Genomic DNA, 11,755 nt, shown 5'->3' on the forward strand with positions numbered 1-11,755 from the left:
CAAACCCGGAGAAGCGTACTGACAGCGGAGCGTCATACGTCATGAATGAAGAGTTCATGTTAGACCAATAAGAAGTTCCACTTTAAACATCCATGACTTTTGGATGATGAGATAATGAGTGCGACACCGTGTGCTCTGAGGTACTTTGCTCCGGTTCCTTATGTTGTGGCAGATATGTTTAAACTTGCTAAACACAAATGTAATCAAATAGTTCTGAAGATGGGCGATGATATTCTTTTGATGTTCCTGTTTACACAGTCGCTGATTTTTACCTGCAAATGGAAGTTTGAACTGTATCTCCTTTATCCCCTAATATGACTCGAATATAGAGCTCTGATTGGTCAGCAGGCTGTGAGCTCTGATTGGTCAGCAGGCTGTGAGCTCTGATTGGTCAGCAGGCTGTGAGCTCTGATTGGTCAGCAGGCGGGGCTTTCCCTGAGTTGATCTCTTATCTGGAACATGCTCCGGAGCAGGTTAGGTGTTCAGCATAAGTTACCATGGAGATCTACCCCGGTAAGAAGTGAACCAGCGCCTTAGGACCAGAAACCCAGAGTGAACCTGAAGTTAGCTCGCTCACCGCAAATCCTGCTTGGTCCTACAGGCTTCAGGTGGGGGCTCGTTTATTTCACAGTTCAATAACTCCTGATAGAAAACAGAGCAGTCCATTGGATATATTCTGTAATAAATAATGAACACTGTCCCTTAGATAAATATAAATATATTTTTATCACAGTGAGCTTTCTGCATTTAACTGCCACACACACACACACACACACACACACACACACACACACACACACACACACACACACTTCCATCTGCTGAGAAACATCCATACGTGATGAGAGAAGCTGTTATGAGAGAAAGCAAGGAACAGGGTTAAACATATTACTAAAAGTGTGTGTGTGTGTGTGTGTGTGTGTGTGTGTGTGTGTGTGTGTGTGTGTGTGTGTGTGTCCTGCAGATGGCGCTCTTGTCTTTCTGCTGAACTCACAAAACTTCATTCATTTCTTTATTTTTAAAACTTTACATATTTAAATATAAGCACGTTCCTATTAGTATGTTTTATCAAACTTTCTCCCACCTTTTAGTTTAATTTCCTTTAATAAATCCTGCTCTGTGATTGGCTGTCAGACCCATCCTGCTCTGTGATTGGCTGTCAGACCCATCCTGCTCTCTGATTGGTCCTCTTCACCTGTTAAATCAAATTTAAAATCTAAATAAAAAGCACCTTCTTAAGTTTAATAATCAGTCACTAAAGGACGGGTTGAAATGTTTGACTTTAATCAGTTTATAAACCAGAAGAGGAACTTGTGTTTCCTTTAGGAGGCAAGGAGTGACCTCCGACCTTCTTTCTTCTGCTGTCAGATTTCAAACAGATCAAACTGCTAAACTGTTCTTTAAAGGCTGTAACAGCTGTGATCCCCCCTCCCACACACACACACACACACACACAGCCTCCCCAGGGAGCTTCCTGTCTGACTGCAGTCCCCTGAGAGTCGGCTGCTCTGATTGGTCCATGACCAACCAAGTTTCAGGGAGAAAAGACACATAAAGCAAGGTGTGTGTGTGTGTGTGTGTGTGTGTGTGTGTGTGTGTGTGTGTGTGTGTGTGTGTGTGTGTGTGTGTGTGTGCGTGAAATATTTACTCTCTGAAAGGTTTTGGTCGTCATGCTACTTTTACAACACACAGATACGTGAACACACACACACAGTGCAGAGCTGTGATTGGACGACACATGGATGACATCATTGTGACCTCAGCGTGTCGTTGATGATGTCACTGTTCCCTATTGGGAATAAAAAATACATATTTTTAGTTTCTGTTGCTACCAGAGACTCTTCTTCTTCAGGGTGGTGGAGTCCGTAAGGTCTGGGCCTGGGAACAGGAAGGACACCGGTTCAAGTCCCCAAAGACCAAGTACCGCCAAGGTGTCACTGAGCAAGGCAACATTGCCTACACTGCTCCCAACAGGATGCTTCTTCTTCTCCTCCTTCTTCTTCTTCTTCTTCTTCTTCTTCTTCTTCTTCTTCTTCTTCTTCTTCTTCTTCTTCTTCTTCTTCTTCTTCTTCTTCTCCTTCTTCTTCTTCTTCTTCTTCTCCTTCTTCTTCTCCTTCTCCTTTCCTTCTCCTTCTTCTTCTCCTTCTCCTTTCCTTCTTCTTCTCCTTCTCCTTCTCCTTCTTCTTCTCCTTCTCCTTCTCCTTCTCCTTCTCCTTCTTCTTCTCCTTCTCCTTTTTCTCCTTCTTCTCCTTCTCCTTTCCTTCTTCTCCTTCTCCTTCTCCTTCTCCTTCTTCTCCTTCTCCTTCTCCTTCTCCTTCTCCTTCTCCTTCTCCTTCTTCTCCTTCTCCTTCTTCTTCTTCTTCTTCTTCTCGATGTAAAGTAGAAAAATAAAGGATGGATAAGAAGAGAGGAATAAATGAGGTCGATGTTTGAACAGACGCTGCAGGGCTCTGAATCACACACACACACAGACACACACCATCCCCCAATACACTCACACACACTTTTATAATCCCCCCTGTTTTAAATGAGAACAAAGTGTAACACTAACCTGGAACACACCGGACTGCTGTGTGTGTGTGTGTGTGTGTGTGTGTGTGTGTGTGTGTGTGTGTGTGTGTGTGTGTGTGTGTGTGTGTGTGTGTGTGTGCGCGTGTGTGCGCGTGCGCGCGTGCGCGTTGTCGTGTTAATAAAACATGTAATACACCCCCCTCACACACAGTGATGATGACACAAAGCAGAGCAAATAATTTATGAGAGTCTGATGTGAACACAATCAGACTGGTTTAATCCCAGTAAATAACCCAGTTAACACACACACACACAGACACACACACACACACACACACACACACAGACACACACACACACACAGACACACACACACACACACACACACACACACACACACACACACACACACACACACACACACAGTTTTTGTAATATTCAAAATAAATGTCAGTAATGAGGGGGGGCTAAGCTAGGCTAACATGTTCCCTGTGTTTCCAGTGTCTGTGCTAAGCTAGGCTAACACTCCTGCAGACAGAGAAGAGGAGGTTTATGAATAATAGTCAGACGGCTCTTTAAGGTAGAGACAGCAAACACAGAGGCTGATTAGTCATTAAGAAATGCTCACGCATGCATAAACACACACACACACACACACACACACACAGACACACAGACACACACACACACACACACACAGTCTCTGAGGTCAGTGAACCGTAACAGAGCAGATGTAGGGCAGCACAAACAGCATCGCTCCATTACACAACTCCACCTCTAGTGTGTGTGTGTGTGTGTGTGTGTGTGTGTGTGTGTTTGTGTGTGTGTGTGTGTGTGTTTGTGCCAATAGCACAGCTGTATTTCTGGATCATGTGACTGGGATCAGAATTTGTGTTTACAGTAAGAATAGACTGGGATTCTGTCCTCTTTGAAACGCTCTGCTCTGATTGGTTCGAGCCTCTGCAGACCCTTGACATGCACCAACAGAACACAGGAGGGGGGGTTGGGGTAAAAAGGTGTTTTTATTCCAACAAGAGAACCGTTATAAATGTTTCAGAACGCTCCTTTTACCCACAGTGCATTGTTGTACAGTAATTCAAACAGCATTCAAAAACATCAACATATAAATCTGTAGTAAATAAAACACTTAATGAATGAGAAATAGATAAACACGTGTTGACCCACATCACGTTAACAACAGAATCAGCCTCTGGTCTCTGGTGCAGGAACACTGGGACTGGGATTAAGAACTGTGCAGAAGAAACACATCTACACAAACACAGAGAGCCTTTAGAGAACCAGGATCCTGACGGGAAGGATCCGTCTGAGCTTCAGAAAGTGCTTTTATCAGAGGCAGTAAACCAGTTCACTGACCGTACTCACTGGTGGTTTACCGTTAATAATAATAAGACGGGTTCCTCAATAATCTGTACCGACTCTAATAATTCATATGTTTTTTAGATTATTTGGCAGAGTTCTGTCACATGAAGAGCGTCATGATTTAAATCTTACGCTAAGGTCATGGAGGGAGTCGGCATCAGTACTTTCATCTGAGAGCTTGCAGCGGCAGAGCCGGCGGGCAGCAGCAAGGACATTAACTCCTGTCTCCTCTCAAAGGTCTCCTATCTTCCTAACTCCTCTTCCTCACGTCTCCTCTATGCCAAAATGTCCCCTCGTACTGAGCGGGACTCTGTCTTCACATGATGAAGACGCCTCAGCAGCTCCTCATCAGGTATGTTAGGAAACATTAATCACACGCTATGAATCACGCTATGAATCCTTCTTTTGTAAACGTTGCAATTCACAGTAAATTCAGAGGGTCTCAGGGCGGATCCTCGCTGGTGTCAGAACGGTTAATAAAATACAGCTTTAAAGAGTTCCTCCTGTAAACGTTATATTAATATTCACACATATTAAACCTGGGGTCTCTCGGGGGGGGGTTATTGCTTATCTCTGGTCAGGCTGTTAAGTCCCTGACCCTGCAGCTGGTGAGCTCGGAGACAGGAAGACATCACATATATAATAATCAATAATCAGTGCGGAGACATTTAATAAACGCTGAACTCTGCTCTGAGAAACGTCTCAAACCACAAAATGTGATTCTTATTTTCCCAAAAACCTGAATATCTGAGAAGCTGGAAGAAGACTTGGGAGGGGGTTAGGGCTTCTCACACACACCGAGCAGAGACTTCAGAGGGACGGACGTCACAGGGAGAAGCCAGAGTGTGAGGACACACACCTGTCCTTGCCTTACATCTTCATGTCGTCCTGATGGGTTTAACGATCAGACCTGGAATGAAGAGGCATTAGTTTGTTGATGGTTCTCTTTTCTGAACAGCCAATCAGAGAGCTGTATTTTATCTGACATCTCCCAGCCGGTCAGCTGTTCGGTGTGTCGGATCAAAGAAACCGTGTAAAAATTAGAAAATCCTCAAAGAGTTTTTATTGGACAGAGGACAGGAGGACCTGAGGAGGACCTTAGCTGGAGCTTCAGGGCGTCTCAGACTCCTCGTCCTCGGGGGAGGTGGGTGAGGCCGGCGTGTCCCCGCCCCCCTCCTCCGCCTTGCTCTCCTTCTCGTAGGTCTTCCTGCGCTGGCGCCGCAGCGTCTGGCTCTGCAGCTCCTTCACCTCCTGCAGGATCTGCTGCGCCTCCTGCCACGACGACACGGCCTCCTCCAGCAGGCGCTCCGCTTCGTCCCGCCGCCGGCCCACCTCCAGGTCCTTCTCCGGGGGGGAAGAGGGGAAGCTCCTCGGAATCTCACTGGGTGACTCCTGGCTCCCTCTAACCTGGGGGGAGTCAGACCCCGTGGGGCTGGGAGGGGAGTCAGGGGGGTCATCCTCCCTGTTGGAGCTCAACGACAGTTTGAGACCCGCTGCATCTAAGACGGTGAGGCGGGGGGAGTCGCTTGGTCTGGGGGAGTCGCTGGGTCTGGGGGAGTCGCTGGGTCTGGGGGAGCTGGACCCTCTGGAGCGAGGCGAATCCATCCCTTTGGATCGGATCTTCTTGGCTTTGGACCGAGCAGACTCCCTCCCCCTCAGACGGGGAGAGTCTCTCCCCCGGAGACGAGGGGAGTCGCTGCTCCTGCTGCGAGGAGAACCCGAGGATTTACTGAGGAGAGTAAAAGCAACAGGTTTATCATTGGGGGGGGGGCAGGTCTGAGGTTAACACTAGCTGTGAGATGCCCCCCCAATATACTAGAGTAGTAATAGAGTCATTGAACTGACCTGGAGTGGGGAGAGTCAGAGCCCCGGAGGTGATGCAGGCAGGGGGAGTCGATGCCCTTCAGATAGGGGGAGTTGCCCCCCCGCTCTCGCTCCGCCTTGGCTTTCTGCAGCTCCTGTGGACAGAGCGTTACATGTTAGTATCATGTCCTCCTTATGTCAGTATCATGTCAGTATCATGTCATCATCATGTCAGCATCATGTCCTCCTCATGTCAGTATCATGTCAGTATCATGTTAGTAACATGTTAGTGTCATGTCTTCCTCATCTCAGTATCATATTAGTATTGTGTGAGTATCATGTGAGTATCATGTCATCATCACGTCAGCATCATGTTAGTATCATGTTAGTATCATGTTAGTATCATGTTAGTATCATGTCATCATCACGTCAGCATCATGTCCTCCTCATGTCAGTATCATGTTAGTATCATGTCAGTATCATGTCAGTATCATGTTAGTATCATGTTAGTATCATGTCAGTATCATGTCATCATCACGTCAGCATCATGTCCTCCTCATGTCAGTATCATGTTAGTATCATGTTAGTATCATATTAGTATCATGTTAGTATCATGTCAGTATCATGTTAGTATCATGTCAGTATCATGTCAGTATCATGTCAGTATCATGTTAGTATCATATTAGTATCATGTCAGTATCATGTCAGTATCATGTTAGTATCATGTCAGTATCATGTCAGTATCATGTCCTCCTCATGTTAGTATCATGTTAGTATCATGTTAGTATCATGTCAGTATCATGTTAGTATCATGTCAGTATCATGTCAGTATCATGTCAGTATCATGTTAGTATCATATTAGTATCATGTCAGTATCATGTCAGTATCATGTTAGTATCATGTTAGTATCATGTCAGTATCATGTCAGAATCATATTAGTATCATGTTAGTATCATATTAGTATCATGTCAGTATCATGTCCTCCTCATGTCAGTATCATGTTAGTATCATGTTAGTATCATGTCAGTATCATGTCAGTATCATGTTAGTATCATGTTAGTATCATGTTAGTATCATGTCAGTATCATGTCAGTATCATGTCAGTATCATGTCCTCCTCATGTCCTCCTCATGTCAGTATCATGTCAGTATCATGTCAGTATCATGTCAGTATCATGTTAGTATCATGTTAGTATCATGTCAGTATCACGTCAGCATCATGTTAGTATCATGTTAGTATCATGTTAGTATCATGTTAGTATCATGTCATCATCACGTCAGCATCATGTCCTCCTCATGTCAGTATCATGTTAGTATCATGTCAGTATCATGTCAGTATCATGTTAGTATCATGTTAGTATCATGTTAGTATCATGTCATCATCACGTCAGCATCATGTCCTCCTCATGTCAGTATCATGTTAGTATCATGTCAGTATCATGTCAGTATCATGTCATCATCACGTCAGCATCATGTCCTCCTCATGTCAGTATCATGTTAGTATCATGTTAGTATCATATTAGTATCATGTTAGTATCATGTCAGTATCATGTTAGTATCATGTCAGTATCATGTCAGTATCATGTCAGTATCATGTTAGTATCATATTAGTATCATGTCAGTATCATGTCAGTATCATGTTAGTATCATGTCAGTATCATGTCAGTATCATGTCCTCCTCATGTTAGTATCATGTTAGTATCATGTCAGTATCATGTTAGTATCATGTCAGTATCATGTCCTCCTCATGTCAGTATCATGTTAGTATCATGTTAGTATCATGTTAGTATCATGTCAGTATCATGTCAGTATCATGTTAGTATCATGTTAGTATCATGTTAGTATCATGTCAGTATCATGTCAGTATCATGTCAGTATCATGTCCTCCTCATGTCCTCCTCATGTCAGTATCATGTCAGTATCATGTCAGTATCATGTTAGTATCATGTCAGTATCATGTCCTCCTCATGTCAGTATCATGTTAGTATCATGTTAGTATCATGTCAGTATCATGTCGTCCTCATGTCAGTATCATGTCAGTATCATGTTAGTATCATGTCAGTATCATGTTAGTATCATGTCCTCCTCATGTCAGTATCATGTCCTCCTCATGTCAGTATCATGTCAGTATCATGTTAGTATCATGTCAGTATCATGTCAGTATCATGTTAGTATCATGTCAGTATCATGTCAGTATCATGTTAGTATCATGTCCTCCTCATGTCAGTATCATGTCAGTATCATGTCCTCCTCATGTCAGTATCATGTTAGTATCATGTCAGTATCATGTTAGTATCATGTTAGTATCATGTCAGTATCATGTTAGTATCATGTCAGTATCATGTCCTCCTCATGTCCTCCTCATGTCAGTATCATGTTAGTATCATGTTAGTATCATGTCAGTATCATGTTAGTATCATGTTAGTATCATGTCAGTATCATGTCAGTATCATGTCAGTATCATGTCAGTATCATGTCAGTATCATGTTAGTATCATGTTAGTATCATGTCAGTATCATGTCCTCCTCATGTCCTCCTCATGTCAGTATCATGTCAGTATCATGTCCTCCTCATGTTAGTATCATGTCAGTATCATATTAGTATCATGTCAGTATCATGTTAGTATCATGTCCTCCTCATGTTAGTATCATGTCAGTATCATATTAGTATCATGTCAGTATCATGTTAGTATCATGTCCTCCTCATGTTAGTATCATGTCAGTATCATGTTAGTATCATATTAGTATCATGTCAGTATCATGTTAGTATCATGTCAGTATCATATTAGTATCATGTCAGTATCATGTTAGTATCATGTCCTCCTCATGTTAGTATCATGTCAGTATCATGTCAGTATCATATTAGTATCATGTCAGTATCATGTTAGTATCATGTCAGTATCATATTAGTATCATGTCAGTATCATGTTAGTATCATGTCAGTATCATGTCAGTATCATATTAGTATCATGTCAGTATCATGTTAGTATCATGTCCTCCTCATGTTAGTATCATGTTAGTATCATGTCAGTATCATATTAGTATCATGTCAGTATCATGTTAGTATCATGTTAGTATCATGTCAGTATCATATTAGTATCATGTCAGTATCATGTTAGTATCATGTCCTCCTCATGTTAGTATCATGTCAGTATCATGTTAGTATCATATTAGTATCATGTTAGTATCATGTCCTCCTCATGTTAGTATCATGTCAGTATCATGTCAGTATCATATTAGTATCATGTCAGTATCATGTTAGTATCATGTCAGTATCATATTAGTATCATGTCAGTATCATGTTAGTATCATGTCAGTATCATGTCAGTATCATATTAGTATCATGTCAGTATCATGTTAGTATCATGTCCTCCTCATGTTAGTATCATGTTAGTATCATGTCAGTATCATATTAGTATCATGTCAGTATCATGTTAGTATCATGTCCTCCTCATGTTAGTATCATGTCAGTATCATGTTAGTATCATGTCCTCCTCATGTCAGTATCATGTTAGTATCATGTCAGTATCATGTTAGTATCATGTCAGTATCATGTTAGTATCATGTCCTCCTCATGTCAGTATCATGTCTTCCTCATGTCCTGCTCATGTTAGTATCATGTCCTCCTCATGTCAGTATCATGTCCTCCTCATGTTAGTATCATGTTAGTATCATGTCAGTATCATGTTAGTATCATGTCAGTATCATATTAGTATCATGTCAGTATCATATTAGTATCATGTCAGTATCATGTTAGTATCATGTCCTCCTCATGTCAGTATCATGTCTTCCTCTGGTACCTGCAGCCTCATCTCCTCCAGCAGCTCCTGCGCTCGCTGCATCCTCTGAGCGATGAGGCTCTGCAGCTGACCCACCGGCTGCAGCGAGGCCCCGGACCCCCCTGACCCCTCCTCCGTCGGGCAGCGCTTGAGAGCCGAGCGAAACTCTGAGCGAATCATCGCAGGTCTGAAGGGAAGCAGAGGGGGGAGGGATGAAGAAAGTAACTTTCCCTGAACGCTTTTTCTGTGAACGGACCGTCTGCAGAGCCCTGAGACCGCCAGCAGAACCCTGAGACCGCCAGCAGAACCCTGAGACCGTCAGCAGAACCCTGAGACCGTCAGCAGAGCCCTGAGACCGTCAGCAGAGCCCTGAGACCGTCTGCAGAGCCCTGAGAACGTCAGCAGAGCCCTGAGAACGTCTGCAGAGCCCTAATAACGTCAGCAGAGCCCTGAGACCATCAGCAGAGCCCTGAGACCGTCAGCAGAGCCATGAGACCATCAGCAGAGCCCTGAGACCGTCAGCAGAGCCCTGAGACTGTCAGCAGGTGAGATTTGTCGTTTTTCCACAAGACGACAGCCAACCCTCTAAATGTTTTCTGGATGGAGGAAGATGAACGTGTATAGGAGCCTCCAAAACCTCGGCTCCCACTCTCTGAGGATCTGAAGGAGGATCTGAAGGAGCATCTGAAGGAAGATTTAAGGTGTTACCTGGAGGAGAGGACTTCATCCATGGAGGCGCAGCGCCCGCGGCCCTGCATGCTGAACCTCTTCCCAGGCTGAGGCGTCCGACTCTGGGCCTGAAGGACCTGAAACACAGGGCTGAGGTTCAAACTAACGACTTCTACCTGGTCTCCCATTGAGGGACACAGAGACCAGGACTGGATCTGAGTCTGGGGGCTTTTCTCAGTGCAGTTCACTGAGGGGAGCCTCCGGACTCAGATCCAGTCCTAGAGTATGAACAGTTTCTCAGGTCTAAGACCAGGAAGGGAAGGCTCTCCAGACCTGCTGGCTCTTGGGGGTCTTTGAGGGCTCCAGGTGGGTATGCTTCCCCCAGGAGAGCTCGCTTCCCCTGGGCAGGCTGCTGGTCTTCACTTTGGGCTCCTTGGAAGCGACTCTCAGTTTCGACACGTCGGTCCCTGCTCGCTGCCGGACGCCCACCCCCGAAAACCCCACAGCCGCCACCTGTCCACAGGAGCCCCCCCGAGGCAGGTCAGCCTCCCAGGACCCCCGGGAGTCCGCATCGTAGTCCGGAGAGAAACCGTCCTCCTCCGCAACCAGATCCAGGGTCAGCATCCCGTGGGAGGAGGTGGACGCCTGCGGGAGGGGTCGTAGAGAAGACTTTACTGCAGTGTCAGCGCTGAGCTAAAAGACGCTAACGCTGGGCTATAAAGGACCCCTCTCAGGAACCATGGACCTCCAGACCCGGGACAGGGTCTCAGAGTCCTGGTGTCTCTAATAATATAAGACACGTCTCCGTACCACGGCCATCAGGTGTCCTCGGGTCGGCAGCCGGCGGCTGTGAGGGATCCTTGCCCGATCTCTGGTGGGATGAACCAGAGCTCCTTCCTCCTCAATGGTCACCTGGACACACACACACACACACACACACACACACACACACACACACACACACACACACACACACACACACACACACACACACACACACACACACACACACACACGCACACTGAGTCTGAGACCCCCTGTGATGTAGAAGCAGGTTGAACTGTTGGACGGACGGTGCGGTACCTGGTCTAGGATGCGGTTCTTGGCCTTGATGATGGCCAGGTTCAGAGAGTTGACCCAGGACTCCTTCTCCTCAGGACTCACAGCCAGGAACAGGAGGTTAGGGACCTGCAGAGACACAGAGGCTGAGTCAGCTGGGGGGCACAGAGACACAGAGGCTGAGTCTGCTGGGGGGCACAGAGACACAGAGGCTGAGTCTGCTGGGGGGCACAAAGACACAGAGGCTGAGTCTACTGGGGGGCACAGAGACACAGAGGCTGAGTCTGCTGGGGGGCACAGAGACACAGAGGCTGAGTCTGCTGGGGGGCACAGAGACACAGAGGCTCATCTCCTTCTTGTACACAGCGTCAGTGTTGACCCTCCAGTTCAGTTCGTTGTACTTGTAGTCCTCCACCACAGCCACATCCTCTCCCAGAATGCACCGGGGCAGTGGAGACGTCCTCTTCCTCCTGAAGTCAATGACCATCTCTCTGGTCTTGGCCACATTCAGAAGCAGATGGTTTCTTCCAGTCCACAAAACCCTCCACCAGCGCTC

General features: G+C 45.6%; 1 protein-coding gene across 1 annotated transcript in view; it reads right to left on the bottom strand.

Annotated features, from left to right (window-relative positions):
- Positions 1-3,522: 3,522 nt before the first annotated feature.
- The window catches only part of plekho1a (pleckstrin homology domain containing, family O member 1a), a 15,620-nt gene continuing 7,387 nt past the window's right edge, over positions 3,523-11,755 (bottom strand). Inside the window, exons 4-10 of the mRNA XM_063898610.1 lie at positions 11,224-11,328; positions 10,951-11,052; positions 10,474-10,785; positions 10,180-10,277; positions 9,493-9,658; positions 5,737-5,849; positions 3,523-5,620 (exon numbers count right to left, since the gene is read on the bottom strand). Of these exons, the coding sequence (XP_063754680.1) occupies positions 5,002-5,620; positions 5,737-5,849; positions 9,493-9,658; positions 10,180-10,277; positions 10,474-10,785; positions 10,951-11,052; positions 11,224-11,328 (1,515 nt within the window). The 3' untranslated portion in view covers positions 3,523-5,001. The remainder of the gene's footprint in view (positions 5,621-5,736; positions 5,850-9,492; positions 9,659-10,179; positions 10,278-10,473; positions 10,786-10,950; positions 11,053-11,223; positions 11,329-11,755) is intronic.

This window comes from Eleginops maclovinus, chromosome 13, assembly GCF_036324505.1.
Source record: "Eleginops maclovinus isolate JMC-PN-2008 ecotype Puerto Natales chromosome 13, JC_Emac_rtc_rv5, whole genome shotgun sequence".
In the NCBI taxonomy this organism is placed as follows: Eukaryota; Metazoa; Chordata; class Actinopteri; order Perciformes; family Eleginopidae; genus Eleginops; species Eleginops maclovinus.